Source organism: Lepidochelys kempii, chromosome 1, assembly GCF_965140285.1.
Source record: "Lepidochelys kempii isolate rLepKem1 chromosome 1, rLepKem1.hap1, whole genome shotgun sequence".
In the NCBI taxonomy this organism is placed as follows: Eukaryota; Metazoa; Chordata; order Testudines; family Cheloniidae; genus Lepidochelys; species Lepidochelys kempii.
This window is the reverse complement of record NC_136380.1, coordinates 218,504,657-218,525,331: the sequence shown is the minus strand read 5'-3', so window position 1 is coordinate 218,525,331 and position 20,675 is coordinate 218,504,657. Positions and strand designations below refer to the sequence as shown.

Below are 20,675 nucleotides of genomic sequence, written 5' to 3'. Positions count from 1 at the left end.
GTGCTTGGCCAAGTAGTCTGTAACTTCTCACTGCATGATATTACTGAGGTAAAAAGCAGATTAACAGTAACAAGATTTGACACCTACATGAATCAGAAAGCTGTACTATCTTCAGTGATGCTACTTACAGTAAAAATGGCTAAGGCTATCAGTCCTATGATTCTATGATTCCTCATGCTTCAGAGTGAAATCTTATCATCAGTTGGTGGTTGGGAAGAAATTTCCTTGCGTTGAGGTGCATTATGGGGTTTTGTGTCTTCTTTTTGAGTTTTGTGTCTTCTGTGACACATGGTATTCCAAATTAGATGGTCCAGGTTAATGGGAGTTGGGATATAAGATTAGATGGATCCAATACGCAGGAGACAGTATACACAACCAGGTGGATCAATGTTCTGATCTGCTACACCAGACAAAATAGACCAGTAATGTGATGTGGTCGAGCAGGCTATGGGATACTGAACTAGATGGAGCAATGATCTGTATTATCATGGCAAGAGGCAAGAGACAAAATCTACTGCTTTGATCTCACGCGGTGAGTCCAATTTCCTTATGAAAACTTCTTGTAAGCACCATATTTGTCCACATGCCACTATTGCTTTATCTCAGCAGCATTAGGCCAGATGTTTTGCAGCTCAAGTCATCTGATTACAGAAGTGACTCATTCTTGTCCTTCCGCTTGGGTGCGAAAAATCTTCAAATAATGGATTTAAAGTCAGTTCCTAAACTGACCATATAAGTTTTTCTCTGATGACTCCAGAGCCAGTGCTTAAGACAAGACCTATGATCAAGGTGGTTCTTGCTCCCCAGTCCACTGAGGAATCTGCTGTACCAGGGTATGTACAGAAGGCAGACAGCATTCTATCTCTGTGTTCTGCAATTTCTCTCGGTTGCTCTTTCCCTCCATCTGTTGCTCTTAAAGTGTCTCTCTCTCTCTCCCTATCTTTGTAGTCATTTGTTACTGCCTCCATGCCTTCTTAAAGCATCTCTCTCTCCCTGTGCCTCTCTCTTTTAGGGATCTAGAAAACCTTGGGTGGGAGAGTGTGACAGGACCCTCTAGACGGATTCATCCAGCTCCCTGTCTTGGAGCAGGATTGATTTCAGTGTATATAAAGCATCTTCTTTTGACTATCCACTGTGTAGATTCTAAGAGGCAGCTTGGTCCAGTGGCCAGGGCAGCGTTCTGTCTTGGCTCTGTGTGTGTATCAGCGAAGGAGGTTGCTCCATAGCAGCATTCCCCTCCCCCGCAGGAAGGATAAGGGACCTGCTAGTACAATAAGCAGGACAAGGGTGATCTTTAGCTGGAATAATAATGGCCTGTGATTTGGAGTTGAAGGAGCAGGCTTTTAGCCTCAGCCCTCCAAGGGGTGTGTGGTTTATACAGTAACTTTGCCTTCTGCCTGCACAACTGGGATTTATTACAACTTGACAAGGAATAGTGAGACCTGGGTTCTATTCCCTCTGTGTCACTGACTCCATGAGGGACCCTGGGGATGTCATTTAAAGTGCATTTCTGCTCTGAAAAGCGGCATTGTGAGTCCCACATTGACCGTCTCTCTCAAGGATTTATGTATGTATCAAATGCACTGTGGTGACAAGGAAAACAATGGCCTTTTTTTCTAACTCCCAGCCCAACAAACCTGGGGCTTGTCTTCACGTACAGCGCTACAGGGACACAGCAGCACCGGTGCAGCTGCCCCACTGGAGTGCTCCTTGAGGAGGCTCCTATGCCAATGGGAGAGCTTCTCCCACCTGCATAGTTAATCCATCTCCCCATGAGACAGCAGGTGTGTTGGTGGGAGAAGCTCTCCTATCAATGTAGCGCAGTCTCCACTCGGGGGACTAGGTCGATGTAACTCTGTCGCTCAGGCCTGTGGATTTTTCACAGCCCATTGCGATGCAGTTATACAGATACAGATATAGGTCTGTAGTGTAGACCTTGCCTTCTTCTGGGATCTTGCAATGCACACCTCAAATCTATTCAAAATGCTACTCTTCCTGAGTAGTCTCTCTGACCACGTCACCCCCACACCCACCAGCCCTTTGTTTCCCTCCACTGGCTCTCTCTTCTTCACTGTATCAAATACAAACTACTAGTCTTACTTTGAAGGCAGCTTAGCCCTCCCTTACCAAGCCTTTATTGGCCATTTTCCGCAAGCACCTTCATGCTTTCAGCTATGCTGCCCCTTATCTTGGGAGCAGCTCCCCCATCACAATTCATAGTGTCCCTTCTTAAAACTCACCCCTGCTGTGATGCCTACAGATCTCTTGACAATGGGTAGGCAGTTGATGTGGTAAGACTTCTGCTTATTATGTTAACCATTATTGTTTCTCTTGTCCTCCCCTCCTTTGTGTTTCATCCATCTTTTGTTTCAGCGTATGTTACAGACTGTAAACCTTTGGGGCAGGGCCTGTTTGATTTTTATTGTGTGTGTTCAGTACCTGATTGGAGCCTAGTTGCTAGTGTAACAGAAATGCATATGATGATGATAATAACAACAACAGAATCACACTGGGTTCTCTCCTTCTCTTGCTTCACCAGCAATAATAAAGATGTTGCATGCTGAATTAGACCCTTGGTAACCCCTGTGCAACTTCACTCTCTTCCGATCATGCCCTCAGTGATACTTCTGCAACCTGATGCTTTGGGTTTGGCATCGGTCTAACTGCCTGGAACTTGTAAACAATTCTGTTAATGCACAGGAAGAAATAGAATCAAGCTCCCTTTCACTGAGCTATCTTGACTCTGCTCGGGGAACATGAGTAAAAAGCTGTCAAAACTGTTTTAGTCATTCAAGTGAGTAAATCTCGCTCTGAACACATCCAAGGGTTGAGGGAGAGGTGTTGTTTTTACATTGCCGCTTTTCAGAGTAAAACTGTACTTTAATCTCTCTGTGCCTCTTTCTTCATCTAGAGAGAATCATAGAATCACAGGACTGGAAGGGACCTCGAGAGGTCATCTAGTCCAATCCCCTGCACTCATGGCAGGACTAAGTACTATCGAATGACACTTTTTCACTCATGTAGAGGTCTTTGAGATCTATGGACAAGAAGTACCAAGTACTGTTATTACTCCATATTCCAATTTCTCTCCTTCTCTCAATATCCCTCTTTATTTACCTGTCTTTTTCTATCCATCAATTTCTTACTCTTCATCCTGTGTCTCTCCTTCCTTGGAATAGTGGGGGTTGGGAGATGCTCAGGATTAAGCTGCTAGGAAAGCAGGGGAGAAGGAAGGTTTACACAAGACTTTTGCTGGAAATCTCCCCTTCTGTATGGAATCGCTGACTCCACTGTTCTAGTTGTAACATCATGGAAACAGTTGCAAACCAGAGGCTCATGGGAATACAAAAATTGCTTTCAAGGCATAAACCTCACCACCTGAGAGAGGGAACCACTTCTATTTTAAAGGAAAGAGGAACTAAGACTAAGTTTTTGCAGTAAAGGAGAGAATTATTTATATTTTATAGAGAGTTAAAAGGAGATGAGGAGGGACAGCTGGAATTAGGGTGACCAGGAATGTAAATAAAGGATAATCTCTGCTAAGGATAGTGCTGGCATTAAAGGCTATTTTGGACATAGGAGAATCTGAGTACACCAACATTTACACTGTGGCACTATGACCCCTTCTCGTGGCTAGACCACATAGAGATGTATGATTTGGCTACAGCCTTTGCACTAATACAGCCAGGTCTTCCTGCTCAGGCAGTAGGGGGGACTTGTGCTGTCATATTTATAGCTTCTAGGTTCAACCTCTACTCCTGACAAGCCACACAAAGATGTTTTGATACATACAGAAAGCATAATCTTGGGGTTGGGCACATACAGCTGGCAATGGGGTGTGTTAATGGTATAGCAAATGATCTTCTATTTTTTTGCCACCAGTATCTAAAGACTATGTCTCTGCTCCTGAGGAGTAACAGCACCTACAAGCCAGATGATGGTGCCACGCTACAGTACGCACCAGAAATAATTTGTTCCTTAATTATCTTCATTGTCACCTTTATCCTGGGTCTCCTGGGCAATGGCTTGGTGATCTGGGTGGCTGGCCTGAAAATGAAGCGGACCGTGAACACTGTGTGGTTCCTGCACCTTGCCATGGCTGACTTCCTGTGCTGCATGTCTCTGCCATTCTCCATCATTCACCTGATCCTCCATGAGTACTGGCCATATGGCCACTTCCTCTGCAAGGTTATCCCATCAGCCATCATCCTCAACATGTTTGCCAGTGTCTTTCTCCTCACTGTCATCAGCATTGACCGGTGCTTGATGGTAATGAAACCAGTTTGGTGTCAGAACCACCGTACTGTGAGGCTTGCATCAGTGATGTGTGGTTGTATCTGGCTCCTGGCCTTTCTTATGTGCTGTCCTGCCTTCCTCTACCGTGAGACCTTCACAGATGAATTCGGCAAAACTGTGTGTCATTATCAATTTGGAGATGGTAGGGATTATGGAGATTATATGGATTACGGGAACGGGAATGATTCAGCGTTGAGCTCTGGCATATCCCTAGATGAAAATCCTGTTGGTTTCTCCAGTGCTGATATTTCTAGCAGCCTTTACAATGATACTGACTTACTGGGGAACTTGAATGATTACTTCTCCTACAGCAGTCGGCCAGCCACCCTACTGACCATCAGTATTACCAGGATTGTTTTTGGCTTCCTCCTTCCCTTTAGCATAATTGCAGCTTGCTACATCCTTATTGCCGTCAAGATGCATGGAGCCCGATTTACCAAACCCCGTGGTAAGACCCTGCGAGTGATCCTGGTTGTGGTAGTAGCATTCTTTGTCTGCTGGGCTCCATTTCACACAGTTGAGGCACTGTCTCTCCTAGCTATGCCAGGCACCAGATTTAGGGAGACAGTGGCACTGTGGGACCACCTCTCTACAGCACTAGCCTATGCCAACAGCTGCATCAACCCTTTGCTCTACGTATTTGTGGGGCGGGACTTCAGGCGGAAGGCACGCCGATCAGTGCAGGGCATCTTGGAGGTCGCCTTCAACGAGGAAGTTACACGCTCCACTTCCTACTCACGGGACAGGACCAAGACTTCAGCAGACAGGGATATCAGCAGCAACACCCTCTAAAATGGGGATTCCAGACAGCACTGCCAGGGCAGGAGGAAGACATTTGCCCCTTCCATGGCTGTGACTTTTTGCTTGAGGACAGCAGAGCCAGAACAATGAGTTTGACAATAATCTGTATGGGATGCCCCTGGGGACTGGGGCAGTTCAGAACAGGCCTACCTCCCCTTTAATAGCCTCCTAAAGAGAGGGGAGATTGGCCTATTCTGAACTGAATCTTCTGATGGGACACACAAGGGAAGCAGAGAGCCCCCTATCTGAGAGAGAGAAGTGCACTTGTGAGAAGATGTGTGGTGGAATTATGCAGTTACTCCTTGACATTACTAAATAAGAATGTGGTTGCAGAATATCTATGTACCACATTTATTAAGCATGTATCACATCATCTGTGTCTGCTAAATTACAGGGAGAAGATACTTTGACATTTCTCCTTGGAATTTGTCATCATACCTTTCCCTACCCTTAACTCTTCTTCAGCTGGGACACTGAACTTTTTCACAGCAGTGCCCAGCAGGAGTGCACTCTGGGAGTGCTAGTTTTCCTCACAACAGTGCATTGTAGCAGACATCCCCTACCTGCTCACCAGCAATGGAAGCTGCCTTTCATGGCAATATTCTTAGGGTCTTTCAGTTTCAGTTAGTCATGGCCTTTCTCCTGTCCTCCTACTATTCCTCCTACTATTCCTGTCTCCAAAGGGCCACTTCTCTTATTTTCCATGCCAGCTCAAGGAGAGTTTCTACATCTCAGCTAATACATCACTGCACAAAATCAGTAACTGGGGCATAAGGGGCAATTTTCAGAAAAACGAACCTCATGCTGTGGACATGGGTTCATTAGAAATAGGACCCTCCTTTATGGCTTTAGAAGGTCCCCTTGATATTACAGCCTGTGATACAGTGATAAGGTAGGTCCCACTAGTCATGGAGATGTCCCTACTACATCTAAAGCTGCTGGATACCCAAGCAATCAGAGCAGAGGTTGCCATCCAGCATGTAACCCTGAGCAGGCTGGAGCTGGGTCACCCCTTCTGTAAAATTTCAGAAGGGAGATGGCTCTGAAAGTGCTGTGTCTGAATTCAAACTGTATGCTTCCATTAGACACAAGAAAGGACTGAGAGATATGGAAGGAAGTGGCCACACAAATACACACAGTGCTAGAAATAGTCATGCACACAAAGAGCCATAGATTCACAGATTCATAGATATTTAGGTCAGAAGGGACCATTATGATCATCTAGTCTGACCTCCTGCACAACGCAGGCCACAGAATTTCACCCACCACTCCTACAAAAAAAACTTCACACCTATATCTGTGCTATTGAAGTCCTCAAATCATAGTTTAAAGACTTCAAGGAGCAGAGAATCCTCCAGCAAGTGACCTGTGCCCCATGCTACAGAGGAAGGCAAAAAACCTCCAGGGCCTTCCAATCTGCCCTGGAGGAAAATTCCTTCCCGACCCCAAATATGGCGATCAGCTAAACCCAAGAGCCAGTTGTTTTCTTCAGTGCAAAATCTTAGAGAGAGACCAAAGCCACAGTTCTGATCAGATATAAACTTCTCCAGTGCTCAGACGTGCAAAGTAAAAGATGCATATGGAAAAGATTTAAAGCAAGGGAGCACTGTCTATACACGTGGACACTATCATGACTCCCAAGTCTCTGAGTGAAGATAAATGCTGCACCAAACAGTGGTGACATCATGATAGGGGTCTACTATACACCACAAAGCAGGAAGTGGGATGGATGAGGCATTTTTAGAACCATTAACAGAAATATCCAAAACATGAGACTTGGTAACAATGGGTGATTTTAACTACCCAGATATTTGTTGGGAAAGTGACCCAGCAAACCACAAAATTCCCTAAGTCTTGGAATGTATTGGGACATCTTTTTGTTTCAGAAGGTGGAACAAGTAACAAGTGGGGCAGCTATTTTAGCCTTGATTCTGACTAACAGGGAGGAAATTGTTGCAATCTGAAGGTAGAAGGCAAACTGGGTGAAAGTGATCATGATATTCGAGATTTCCTGATTCGAAGGAAAGGAAGGAGTGAAGCAATGGACTTCCAAAAAGCAGCCTTTAACTAACTCAGAGAACTGGTAGGCAGGGTCCCCTGGGAAGAAAATCTAAGGGAAAAGGAATGCAGCAGAGTTGGCAATTTCTTAGAGAGACAATATTAAAGGTACAACTGCAAATGATCCTGATGGAAGGAAATACAGGAAGAATAGTAAGAGGCCAATATAGCTCCATCAGGAGCTCTTTAATGACCTGAGAACCAAAAAAGTGGAAACATGGATAAATTGCTACGGATGAATGCAAAAGAATAGCACAAGCATGTAGGAGCCAAATCAAAAAAGCTAAGGCACAAAATTAATTACACCCAGCAAGAGACATAAAAGGCAATAAGAACAGGTACTACAAATGTATTAGGAGCAAGGGAAAGGTGAAGGAAAGTGTAAATCCACTACTTAGTGGAGAAGGAGAGCTAATAACTGAGACATCAAAAAGGCAGAGGTGTTCACTGCCTATTTTACTTCAGTCTTCACTAATGAGGTTAATTGTAAGCCAATATTTAGGAAGGGGCAAGGAACTCAAGCTAGAATAGGGAAAGAACACATTAAAGATTATTTAGGTAAGTTGGCTGTCTTCAAGTCAGAAGGGCCTCACAAAATTCAAGTTAGGATATTTAAGAAACTAGTTGAAGCAATCTTTGAACTGCTAGCAATTATCTTTGAGAACTCATGGAGGGCAGGTGAGGTCCCAGAGAGCTGGAGAAGGGCAAACATAGTACTTATATTTAAAAAGGGGAACAACAAGGACTCAGGGGATTATACACCAGTTAACCTAACTTCAATATCTGGAAAGACACTGGAACAGATTATTAAACAATAAATTTGTGAGCACCTAATGGATAGTAGGGTGGTAAGTAACAGCCAACATGGATTTGCCAAGAACAAATGATGCCAAACTAACCTAATTTCCTTCGTTGACATTGTTACTAGCCTAACGAATGGGGGGCAAGGGAGGGATAGCAGTAGACGTGATATATCTTGATTTTAGTAAGGTTTTGACACAGCCCCACATGACATTCTCATAAGCAAACTAGGGAAATATGGTCTAGATTAAGTTACAATACAATGGATGCACAAGTGGTTGAAAGACTGTACTCACTCAAGGAGTTATCAATGGTTTGCTGTCAAAATGGTGTAGGGAATGGAAAATATCTCATGGGTAAACACTGGGGGTCAGTCCTGGGTCCGGTGCTATTCAATATTTTCATTAATGGCTGGGATAAGTGTGCTTATGAATTTTGCAGATGATATCAAGCTGGGAGGGTTGCAAAGACTTTGGAGAACAGGATTAGAATCCAAAATGACCTTAACAAATTGTAGAATTGGTCTGAATTCAACAAAATGAAATTCAATCAGGCAAATGCTTCATTTAAGTAAGAAAAAAAAAAGTACTTCATTTAAGAAAGAAAACCCCAATGCACGCCTATAAAAATGAGAATAACTGCCTACATGGTAGTACTGTTGAAAAGGATCTGGGGTTATAGTGGATCACAAATTGAATACGAGCCAACAATGTGAAGGCTAATATTCTAGCATGTATGAACATGAGTGTCGTATTTAAGACACAGGAGGTAACTGTCCCATTCTACTCCGCCCTAGTAAGGTCTCAAGTGGAGTACTGTGTTCAGTTTTGGCCACCACAGTTTAACTACTTACTGTGGTACGTAACCTATTGCTTAAATCAGCCTCTGTACCAGTTGACTGGAGGAAACCTAATGTGATGCCAATTTTTAAAAAGGGTTTAAGAAGTGATCCTGGACATTACAGGCCAGTAAGCCTAACTTTAGTACCAGGCAATTAAAGAACAGAATTAGCAAACACACAGATGAACATATGTTGGGGAAGAACCAACATGGCATTTGGAAAGAGAAATCATGCCTCACCAATCTACTGGAATTCTTGAAGGCATCAACAAGCACATGGACCTGGGTGATCCAGTGGCTACAGTTTACTTGGACTTTCAGAAAGCCTTTGATAAAGTCCCACACCAAAGTCTCTTAAGCAAAGTAAGTTGTCATGGGATAAGAGGGAAGGCCCTCTCATGGATCAGTAACTGGTTAAAAGACAGGAAACAGTGTAGGGAATAAATGATCAGCTTTCACAGTGGAGACAGGTAAATACTGGGGTCCCCCCAGCATCTCTGGTGGGACCAGTGCTGTTCAACATATTCTTAAATGATCTGGAAAAAAGGAATAAACAGTGAGATGGCAAGGTTTTCAGGCAATACAAAAATCACTCAAGATAGTTCATTCCAAAGCTGAATGCAAAGGGTTACAAACTGGGTGACTGGGCAACAAAATGGCAGATGAAATTCAATGTTAATAAATGCAAAGTTATGCAGTGCAGTGACAGGCAGATAATTAAAAATACAAACATTTCCCATTACATTTTGGGTAGATCCATGCTGCCTTTCTGCTGTGCATCATGCAATGGACAGAATGAACAGGCTGAGACTGACTGATCTACATGAAGTGTAAAGATTCAACAGTGCAGCTCTTTCACTGTCTTCCCTACAGAGGGTCTTGATTTCATATCTGACTTTGGTGCAGGCATCTACAATAGCTCCTCCTCTCTCTCCAGGCTATGCAGGTAGGAGCCAAACCCTAACAATAAAGTTGATAAATCTTGTGTTTCGCCCGACCAGCCGCCACTGAAAAATAATTCAACACCAGCACCAAAAGGGTTAAACCATAAACATTCACTTTTTCTTTTTATTAAGAAAGCATGCACAAAAATAAACTCGTGAGGCCACACCCCTTCTCCTCTCTCCTTGACACAAAGCATCATGGGCCACACCAAAGTGCAAGGGGGTGCAAGGGACTCCTCTCACTTGCAGGCTGATCTCCTTTGACTGCATCCCTTCACTCCTGACAGGCTATGTCACCAGCTTGCAGTGCAGTTCCAGTGCGAAGCCCTTTGACTCCACGAGTCCAATCCGATGCCATCTTGCCCACAAATGATGCACGATATTTCAGGGGTGGGGGCAAGGCTAATTTGCACACTGACCGGCATATATTTACATATGCAAATGATGCACAACTGAATATGCAAACAAGGCAAATGAATATGCAAGTGAGGAGCACTTGACTATGCAAAGGAGCCATCTTGGTTTGTTTTCAGGGTTCTCTGAAAGGCCAAACGGCCTTCTGAATGACTTCCATGGGCCCGGCTCTTGGGAACATCCCCTGCAAAGCACTGAGTGGCACCCGGAGGGAGGTCATCTCTGCTGCTCTGTGCCACAGAAACCCAACCGAACACGGCTTCCTGGTCATATCATTCCCATCCTGGGCAGCAGAGGGAACCGCTGGCTAACTCCATGCTGAAGCCGACTCTGGGATTCCCCACTCCTCTTGGGAATGCTCAATGATGACCACGCCCACTTAAAAAAAAACAACAAAAAACAGTACCCCCCCACCCGCCCCTCAAATCCAACGAGACTGTCCATCTTCCCGACAAAGATCCAATTGGTTTATCTCAACAGCAAATTATAAAGCGATGCAAAATTATTTCCCCCACCCTTGGCATGTTGAGTCCCCATGATGGTTTGCTTCCAACTTGGTTCCCCTCACCGATAAACAGGGGCTAGGGAGTTACAAAATAGAAAGAGGAAACAAGAGGTTTGACAGAACAGAGCCACGCTAGAAACAGGGGGACAGCCAGGGGACACAACTGGGGGGACGGCAGCTAAACACTCATTCCTGCTTCAACACGGCTTCCCCATCCTGCTTTGCAAGTGCTCACACAGAGACTGGATTTTGGGATGTGCTAACTCTTCACCCGCTCTCTCTCCAGCTGACCTATGAGTGGCCTGACCCATCCTCCCCATTCCTCCCTTTGGCTGTGCAGTTTAAATATCTGCCCCACACCTCCTGTCCTGTCATTTGTGCTTCTGAAACATAACAACTGTGAAGCCTCACACCTCTTCAACCGGGGGGGGGAACACGGACGGACGACACACTCCAATCTCTAACCCACAAGTCCCCAAATCTTCCTCAACACAGAGCAGTGGCTTCTTCTTTTTATCCTTGGTTCACTCCTGAAATGGAAATCACCCACTGTGTATATATAACTATGCAGACAAGACTCCCTTTGCTTGCATCCTTACACCACAGGCAAGGACAGCCTCCAAAGAAATTAAGGGGGGGAATAACTAACAGAACAAGAACTGAGGGGTAGGGGGAGTGATTCCTAATTTGTATGTGTCTTCTTTGGATATGCAAATAAAAGCTTCACTATATTTTTATGGAAGGTGATGGGGCTGCGGGAGGGGAAAGGTGACGTTAAAAGCCTTTGGGGAATTCTATTTGATGTGCTGTTCCCGATCCCCCCAGTGCTGGTGCAAAATACACCTGCTAAGCTTCCCCTACTTGACAGGTGGGCTTCACATTCCCAGGGACTGCAAAAGTCAGCATAGAAAACAGGTCAGGGTTCCCGCTGATCTCCTTACAAATGGCAATGGTCTCTGAATCCCAAATGCATCTGTGCTAGAAATTCTCCTTTTTCTGCACTCAGGGCCTTCCTCTCCCAGCTCGGCCCAAATCCCAGCTGTATCTCACCCCCATAGAGATTTTGCTTTCTTTATATTCAGGGTCTTCCTTCCTTCTCTTGCCATCCCTTGCTGGTGTGAGAATGATCACGGAGCTAAAATCACCCCTCCAGTGTCCCTTTGAGCCCCTGACCTTTACAACATTTACCAAACAACATAATTACAGGCTCCCAGGGTCCACTAGGCTCTCTCACTCCGGTAGCCAGTACAACAGATTCACCGGCAAAAAGGGATTGTTAAACACAAAATGAGGGAGGCAGAGAAAGATGCTCTTGAGGTTTCGGCCTTCTGAGGTCTTGTCATGGCATCAGGGAGCCATCTCTCCACCCTCCGCCCCACGCAGGGCACCACGCAATGTGGGGGAGCCGATCTGATGTGTCCGAGGCCAGTGGGGGAGAGCCGTGCTCGATTACTGATAATAATAATAATAATAATGAAGAAAAGAAAAAAAAGAAGGTAAAACAGGACGCAAGGAAGGATTATCTTCGGCAGCATCTTGCGGTGGCTTCTCTGGCGCAGAGAGAGAATATATATCTATATACAGGCAAGGCAGGGAGGCCAGGGCAGCTGGACCTGCGACCTTTCACCCCATGCCCCCCTTCCCTCCCAGGTCCCTCACAAGGGACAGGCTCTCGAGTCTGTAACGCGCTAGGTGATCAAGTCCCAGTCAAAATCGTCGGGGATTTCCTCATTGGCGCCTGGAGGAGGGACTGGAGGTCGGGGGACCAGATGGTGAGCTGAGTGGAGGGGGAAGAGGGAGAAAAAGGGAAAGAGATGGTTAGCGGAGAAGTCAAGCTCTGTCCTAGTGGGTTCTTGGGAACAATAAAAGGGGAAGGACTCAGCTGGCGTGAACTTCCCCAGAGCAGTGACCTGCCAGGACACATTCCCTCCCCCCGGCAGCACACGTTTCCACCCCAAGACAGTGTCCTATCAGTGTCCAGATTGGGAGCAGGGGCTCAGGTGATCTAAGGGTAACTGCAGCAATGGGAGATTCCCCATGAGCTGCCCTCAACAGTGTTCAGTCAGCATCTAACTAAAGCCTAAGGAGTCTGGCAGCATGAGCTCCCTCACAGCAGTGCCCAGTGAGCACCCAGCTGTGGGAAAGTGGTGTGACGGGGCAACGAGATGGGGTGGGGGCGGTGAGAGGAGTCGGGCAACTGAGCTTGCTCTCACCAGTGCCGTGGCAGTGTCCTGCTGCGGGACCTCCTGCAGTCTAGGCTCCCTCAGCCCTACTCCAGCTCTCTGACAGAGAGGGGAAAGGCCCTGCTAGAATGTGCTGCTGGACGGCTGAGACAGCTGGGGTGAGAGTTGTATTACATGTCATCATTTCACCACTTACCTGGGCGATTATACCCTGGATTGTCCTGGGTGGAAATCTGGTACATAGGAGATGGCCCGGAGAAGAGATGGGGAGGCTGTGGCTGACCATAAGAGTTCACTGCCAAAGGAAAGGGAAAAGAACCATCAGTGATCCCCTCAGCCAGCTCGCCTGGCACTGACTGGGCGTCGCAGCTCAGCCACAGAACAGACTGACTGACACGCTCCAGGGAGAATCAGGAAGTGTTCAGTGGACAGGCCCTGACAACGTGTTACAGCTCAGCCATGGTACCAAAACCATATTGTTATTCTACTGGGTTAAAGTGGGGAATTTTGGCCCATCACCCCCTTCCTAGACATGTCCCAAGTCGGGTCAAAATCAAGCTGCTGCAAGGCCATGATCTCTCCTCACTGCCCTTGTCCGCTCCTCATAGAGCATCATCCGACTCTCTCTCCTACCACAGGATCTTCAGTGCAGGGGAGACCATCTTCTTCTCTCTAGCTCCTACCATCTGGAACAGCCACTCTGGCACCTCTCCACAGACCATCGACAAAACACCTCTCACCTCCTCTTTTTGCCTGTGTGCTTTCTAATTGCTTTCTGTCTGGGTTATTGGCTGCTCAACCACACATACCAGATAATGCCTTCACACCACTATGCACTGTGTTATGAGCACATACATCCCCATCTCTCCTGTACTAAACTCTCTAGAGCCAGGTAGGACCAGTGCTTCATTTGTGCCAAGGCTGGTCAGGCCTGAGCCCCGGCATGTCTGGGCTTGCCACGTTAGTTATAAAAGTAAAAAAATTGCTTGAGTTCCGGCACCTCTTTCATTACAAATTAAGCACTGGGTGGGACACAGTCCGTATGAAAGACACTGACGAAGTCTAAGTGGTTTAGAGCAACATAGCATGGGGCTGTTCAGTGCCATGGTGCTTGGCATGGTGACAAGGTGTCCAGCACCTCTACACAACTGGGAATCCGTCTCACCCATTTGCATGGCATCTTGGGTCCCCCTCCTACCCACCCTGCTGTGTACCTTGGTTCATGGACTGTTCCTGCTTGCCACTATTCAGGGCGCAAGAATCAGAGATTCGGGGGGGCTGCTGAGGGCCCCCCAGGTGAGGGAGCTGACCAGTCTGGGTGAGAAAGTGATTGAGGGAGTCGCAGAGGTTGGCAATGTGGTGCTGATCCAGGGTCCAGTTCTTCCGCTCAGCCTGGCGCAGGCTCTCCATCAGCTCTGCAAGGGCAATGGGGGGGATGAAATCCAGTTACTGCATGCATCGTGCGCCCTCCCCTTGCCTAATCCCTAACCCTCTGGGTACTCCCCTGGGAATCCTCCTTTCCTCATACTCAAGGGCTCACCATTTCCTTTCTCACCGCTGTATCCCCTCAGAGAGTCCCTTTCTTCACACTCAGGGCTTCCCCACCCCATGCGCACCTCTAATCTCTGCTGTGCACTCTCTGGAGAGCTGCTTTTTTCTATTCGCAGCATGATGTCTCTGACACATGAGTGGGACAAGCAGCAGCAGGGACTGGGAAGCCATTCATCTATCTTCTAGCTGCCCCCATCACTGCTGTATCTGAGGGCCACAAAAATCTTGAGTGGATTTCTCCTCCCCACAATCCATGAGGCAGGGCAATGCTATTATCTCCATTGTACAGATGGGAACTGAGGCCCAGAGAGGCTGAGTGACTTCCCCCAGGTCACACAGGAAGTGTGTGGCAGAGCAGGGAATGGAACCTGGGTCTCCCACTGGGCCAAGCAAGAGGTGGGATCTCCTACTGACCTGAGAATTGGGAGTGTTCAATGCTAGACCAGTTCAGCCGGTTCACCATCTTGAAGCTTTCCTTCAGGGAGTCAATGTTGGAGCACCACTCAGGGGGGAATGCTGGAAAGCCAGGCAGACAAGTCAGTTACAAGGAAGTAACACCCCTCTTCTCCCACCGGTCCCGGGTTAACAATGGTGCCAGGGGCGTCAGGCCCACCCACAAAAAGTGGCCTTGGCCCAGCCCACTCCACTTGCGCTGCACCCTCAGCTGCTGGCTCCTCTCCACCTCTGGCCCCTCTTCCCCCCACCCTTCACCGCTAGCTCCTCTCTGCCAGCCAGCCCAGGGCTTCTCTCCACCCCTTGCCCTGCCCACCGGCTCCTCTTCATCCCAGCTCCTCCCCCCACCCACTGCTCACTTCTCTCGGCTGACCAACCGGCTGAGTGCCCCTCTCGGGCCCCGGTGGCTGCCTGCCAGTGACAGGGGCAGAGAGGAGCCCTCAGCCTCCACCACTGCAGGCACCAGTGCCAGGAAGGCAGGGCCGGGTGGGGCCCCGGGGGACAGGACCACTCTGTGCTCCCGAGCTTCAGCTGTCCTGCTCCCTAGCACTCTGTTGGGAGGGGGGAATCCCTGCTCTGCGCTGGCTCAGCAGGGCCAGTGAGTGCACCCAGGGGGCAGGGCGTGGGGGAGCGGGTCTGTGGGAGGGTGCTGGGCTATGAGGAGGTGGGGGCACTGGGCAGTGCGGGAGGCTTGTGTGTTTTGGAGTGCTAGGCAGTGGGGGGTCTGTTGGGGGGGCATTGGGCAGTGGGGGAGGTCTGTGTGTGTTGGGGTGCTGGGCAGTGTGCGGAGGCCTGTGGGGGGCACTGTGTAGTTGTGATGGTGGGGCAGAACACTGGGCAGTGGTGGGTGGCGGAGATCTGTGTGTGTTGGGGTGCTAGCAAGTGGGGGTTCTGTGTGGGGTGCTGGGCAGTTGTGGTGGGGCTGTGGGCTAGGGGGCGCTGGCAGGGGTGGTGGTGTGCAGGGCGCTGTGCATTTGTGGTGGGGGGTGGCGTTGGGCATAAGGACTCTGGGGGGTGCTGGGCATAGGGAGTCAAATGGGTGTTGGGTGGGTGGGCCTTGTGGCACGGCATGGGCCCGCCCCTGAGGGGAAGGGGCAGGCCAGTGTGCATCTGGCGACTGCTGGTTTGTAAACAGTGCCTTGCACCGGGATGGGCAGAGCAAGACCGCCCCTGCCATGCCATGACCCATTTCCCCTTGCCAGCCCTTTGCTCCGGGACCAACCTCCCCTTGCCATGATCCACTGCCTCCAAAGGGGTCCACACATATGTTTGGCACCGCGCCCACAAAAGGTTAATCCGGCCCTGTCTTCCACCCATGTAACACAAAATAAACAGAACCTGGCCCTGTCCATTACTTGCCAAAGACCCTAAATTTGCACTGGACAGAAATTCAGCTTCCCTGGTCATTCAGTGCTCAACCCCCCCCTTATTTCTGCACCCCATGCCTTGTGGGGCTGGGTCCCCCTCTGCTGGAGGTGAAAGGGGAATGCAGTTTCCAAGTTCACTCAGACCTGAGTTTCAGCCTCTCCCCACCCTTTGTATCTCATCTTCTGAAGTGCCTGGGTGCTGCTGTGAGGGAGCTCACCACAGGAGCCCTGGGCACCCTACCGGACCCCAACACTGTCCCAGCCCCCTGTGCCCCCAGCAGCTCCCTTCCTCCCCTGCAGCTCACCAAAGCCAGCGTTGTTGATTGAAGCCTGTGACGGCTGCTGCTGGTGCTGGTGCTGCTGTTGCTGTGGGTGGGTGTGCGCGTGATGTTGCTGGTGCTGGTGGTAACCTCCATGCTGCATCGGGGGTGGGTGCATGGACATCACAGGTGGGGGGCCATAGCCATCGCCACCCTGCTGCTTGCCCCCCTGGGGTGGACAGCCCTCTGGGCTCGGGGTGTGGAGGGGGGGAGCAGCCCCCACTGACGAGGGGCCCTGCGGCTGCTGGTACATGTAGTAGTTGTGATTGGAGGGCTGCATGTCGCCAAGGAGAGAAGAGAAACCTGCAAGGGGGGAGTAACAAAAGTTAAGAGACGTGGGTAAGGCGGCTGTCAAGCTCCAACACCTGCCTGTGTGCGACTTCGTCCCACTGACCCTAATAACGCACTCAGTCCTTCGCATGCCCTCTAGAGGCTCAAACAGATAGCACATGACCCGAGCCTTTCCAAGTCTAAGTAATGGCCACGTTTCTATTTAGAATCATAGAATATCAGGGTTGGAAGGGACCTCAGGAGGTCATCTAGTCCCACCCCCTGCTCAAAGCAGGACCAATCCCCAATTTTTGCCCCAAATGGCCCCCTCAAGGATTGAACTCACAACCCTGGGTTTAGCAGGCCAGTGCTCAAACCACTGAGCTCTCCCTCCCCAAGTTTTTCCAAAACTGAACTCATTCTCCTGAAATGTCACATACGTGGGGTTCTGCTGGAGGAGACTGTGTTGCACAAAGCTGAAGTTAGACAAGACATTTAGATGTTTTGTTAGATGTTAGTTTCCTTTTGCGGGTGTGGTATGGTTTTTGTTGTTGTTGTTGTTGCATTTGTAGCTCAAAAGCACTTGGTCTAGAAACTTTGCCGCTTCTCTAATGTAAATAACTAGAGGGTTGCACATTCTGTTGTTTTGGTTGGCTCAGTGCATTGCACACGTCAGAGGCTCCTTGCCTTCCTCCATGCCCTCCATAAACTCCCTGTGTGCCACTATCCCATCCCCTCTTTTTTTAGGACTCTGCAACCCTTCCACACCATTCCCCAAGCCAGGGGCCTCTGTGTACCCCCATGTCTCCTCTCCAAAATATCACTTTCCGCATCCCCTCCCCCCATGCTAGCAGCTCTGTATTTCTCCCGTGGCCCTCGGTTCTCCCACACACTAGAGTACCCCATTCCCCCCCCCACACACACACACCATGCCAAGAATTCTGTGTGAACCCTCATTCCTCCCCCACCCCCTTCTCATTTCTTTTATTTCTGTCTGGGACATGTCATTCAAGGTGTCAACATTTTAAAACTGTATTGGGAAGAAGGGCAAAGCTGAGATGGGGATATTGTTTTGCAGGAAGGTATTAATAACTGCCATCAACTTGTCCTTTGATCTCTAGACAATTACAGAGGTGGCTGAAACTGCTGGATTTGCTAATCAGATACCAGGGGCTCTATGTGCCAGCCATTTTCTCCTTTTCGTTTTCCAGTCATCACCAAAATCTACAGGGTTCTGCCCATTAATGCCTAGAACATTCCCTGAAATCTTGCAATTGATCAGATGCAGCATTCAAATATATTGTGCTACTGACAAACATCCTAACACAGAAATGCCTGCCATCAAGCTGAATGTGAGATCTTGATTTAGCTGGCCAACAAGCCAAACAACCCCAACCCCATCTCAATTTCTCAGGCTTCTTCAGGACACTGTAAAAGTAGCAATTAAAGGGCACATGCACACTTGGTTTTGCCTTCAGAGGTCACCTTTAAGTCACTGTTACGAATGAATAACCTCAATTTTTTTGGTCTGGGTTTTCTAATACTACTCTGGCAGCTTTCATCCTCAAGTGCTCTACAGAGTCTATATAAGGGTCACTCTCACACTGCTGAAATGCAGCTGCCTCTGGGGGGAAGGCAACAACTGTTTAACAGCCACACAACACAGAAGAAGAGACAAAAACTGCCTTCAGCTGAAGCTGTGAAAGGAGTTTAGGACAGCACAAATATTTACCAAGCAGTACTTTGGCATGGAGAATGGAGAGAACACTCCTAGTCAAGATTTTCAGAACTGGCTGCCAAAAGTTAGGCTATGCCCATAGCTTGCCACCTAAATAAGGGGCCTAATTTTCAGAAGAGCTGAGCACTCCGAAACTTCCACTGATTTCAAAAACCCTAACTTGACTGAAAGGGGAGCTTAGTCTCCCTGGCTGGTTCAATCCTTTGGCTCTCAGCTAAGATTGCCAAGGAGGGATTAGCTAGTTTTGGCGATGATGGGAACAGAACGGAGACCAGCCAGACAAGCCACCTGTACCACAATTGTTTTCAGGCAGTAGCAACATGAGCTGAACTTGAGCAATCTAAATGAAAGGCCAAGTATACCCCTGCCAAACCCCCGGAGCTATCCATTCCCTGCAATGGGGCTCCTGACTCAATCATCAGAAGTAGGCTTTGGTTGTACATCTTAACCAAGAGCTGCACCTCTATGGGCACAGCACCCCTGTCGCTGAGGTCAGTACAGACTCAGAGGGGAAAGCACGCCAGCTGAGTCACCAGCACAACTTCTTGCAGCACCATGAGTTTCCCTTTGGTGTCCAACTCTGGACAAAACCTGATGCTGCTTAGCTTATGAGAGCTGCTGGTCTCCCAACAGTTATGGGGTTGGACTTTTTGTACAGCACTGAGCACAATGGGGCCCTCCTCTATGACTAGGGCTTGTCGGCATTATGGTAATACAAACAATAAATCATTATTACTGTTGTCACAGAAGAGCTGTGACTGCACGGAGTCCTTCTGCTTGTAGGTTTGTTTGATTCTGCTAGAGTAGCAGGGTTTGTCTGCAGTGTGGAAAGACTGACTGAAAGTTGAGTGATTATTGATATATGGTAGGTCCTGGTTTCATAATATTGCCCTACCCATACCAGACTGATCTTTTCAAGGATGTCTCTCTTTAAATATAGGGACAGCAAGCTGAAATTGTTCAAGGTTTTCTGCATCCCCTATTCTTGTCGCAAGTGTGACACTGCCCTCTGGTGGCTGTTCCCTGAATCACAGAATCCAGAGGAATTCAAGATGAAAATGGATTAGTAGGTTATATCTTGTCCACTCCACCCTATCCCTTCCTCTACAGTTATTCTCTAGTGCTTTGTCCAGTCCTAATTTTAAGCGACACAAGTGATGGGAACTTGCACCCCTTCCTTTGAAGAGACCCTTCCACAGCCTAATATCATCCCACTACCTTTAGTTTATGCCAAATAATTGTCGGTCTCCTGCGATTTACAACTTGACAATACCTGCACCTTTAGATGGCAATTCATGACCTCAGACCGCCACATATTTATCTTTTCAAGCCTTTCTTCACAAGCTGATCCTTCCAGCCCTTTAGGAATTTTTCTTGCTCCTTCTGACTCAAGATCAGCTATTTTTAAAAATCATTGTTAGTTCTACAGAAAGAGAGAGAAGGGCTGACTCACTGAGAGAGCAGAATTTCTGGACTGCACATTGTGTGTGTGCTGGAAGGAGCTAGAGCATTTGAAAGCAGGGGAACCCTCTTTTCACATGCTGCTAGAAAGAGGATGTGACTGAGAGATGCCGGTAGGGGCATTACTAGGGGCTATCACAGGGGCACAGATACAATGCGCCATACATCTAAGCCAGGTACTCACCGTGCTGGGAAGAGGACGATTTCTCCAGCATGGATTTATAGAGGTTTCGGAAAGACCAGCTCAGGTCCTGGAAGTTGATCTCAGAGTAGGAGAACTTGAAGTCGTGGTTAGTACTGTAGAGCGGGGGTGGCACATCTGCCCCTTCACGTCCCTGCCCTCCTGCCACAGTGGCTGCCACATCCACGGGCCCTGTGCCCTGCTAAAGACCAGACAATGATATGGAAAAAAATATCTAAATAGATCGTTGGCTTTGTAACTTCAGGAATTTGAGGGGGAAGGTAGGGGCTTGCTCCCAGAAAAAGAACACCCAGCAAATCCCATATCACCTGTCTGTCTCCCCCTCAAAATCCTTGCAACTCTCCTACCAGAATGGGGGACTCCATCCTCCTCTCCCTCCCAGGGACATACTAGCTCCAGCTCATCCTCCAGCCACTTCACACCCTAATGGCTTTATCCCTGCCCAGTCTGCTCCTTTCCCCTGTTCCACTT

The 20,675-nt window shown here is 48.2% G+C and overlaps 2 protein-coding genes across 7 annotated transcripts in view; one reads left to right on the top strand and one right to left on the bottom strand.

The window, feature by feature from the left end:
* The first annotated feature begins 754 nt into the window (after positions 1–754).
* On the top strand, positions 755–5,329 carry C3AR1 (complement C3a receptor 1). The gene is made up of 2 exons (XM_073313802.2): positions 755–833; positions 3,883–5,329. The coding sequence occupies exon 2, from the start codon at positions 3,895–3,897 to the stop codon at positions 5,086–5,088; it is 1,194 nt and encodes a 397-aa protein (XP_073169903.1). The 5' UTR covers positions 755–833; positions 3,883–3,894; the 3' UTR covers positions 5,089–5,329.
* Positions 5,330–9,836: 4,507 nt separating this feature from the next.
* FOXJ2 (forkhead box J2) overlaps positions 9,837–20,675 on the bottom strand; it is a 34,381-nt gene continuing 23,542 nt past the window's right edge. For 5 of the 6 annotated variants that reach the window (XM_073313743.2, XM_073313770.2, XM_073313761.2 and 2 more), the window contains 6 exons: positions 20,187–20,385; positions 16,519–16,836; positions 14,808–14,909; positions 14,057–14,257; positions 13,039–13,137; positions 9,837–12,436 (listed from right to left, as the gene is read on the bottom strand). In XM_073313743.2, coding sequence (XP_073169844.1) covers positions 12,348–12,436; positions 13,039–13,137; positions 14,057–14,257; positions 14,808–14,909; positions 16,519–16,836; positions 20,187–20,385 — 1,008 coding nt within the window. In that variant the 3' untranslated portion in view covers positions 9,837–12,347. The remainder of the gene's footprint in view (positions 12,437–13,038; positions 13,138–14,056; positions 14,258–14,807; positions 14,910–16,518; positions 16,837–20,186; positions 20,386–20,675) is intronic. The other variant, XM_073313751.2, reaches the window with a different exon arrangement.

Bases quoted from the DNA above. Each gene is read 5' to 3' on its own strand.
- C3AR1 (XM_073313802.2), top strand. From the start codon at position 3,895: ATGTCTCTGCTCCTGAGGAGTAACAGCACCTACAAGCCAGATGATGGT.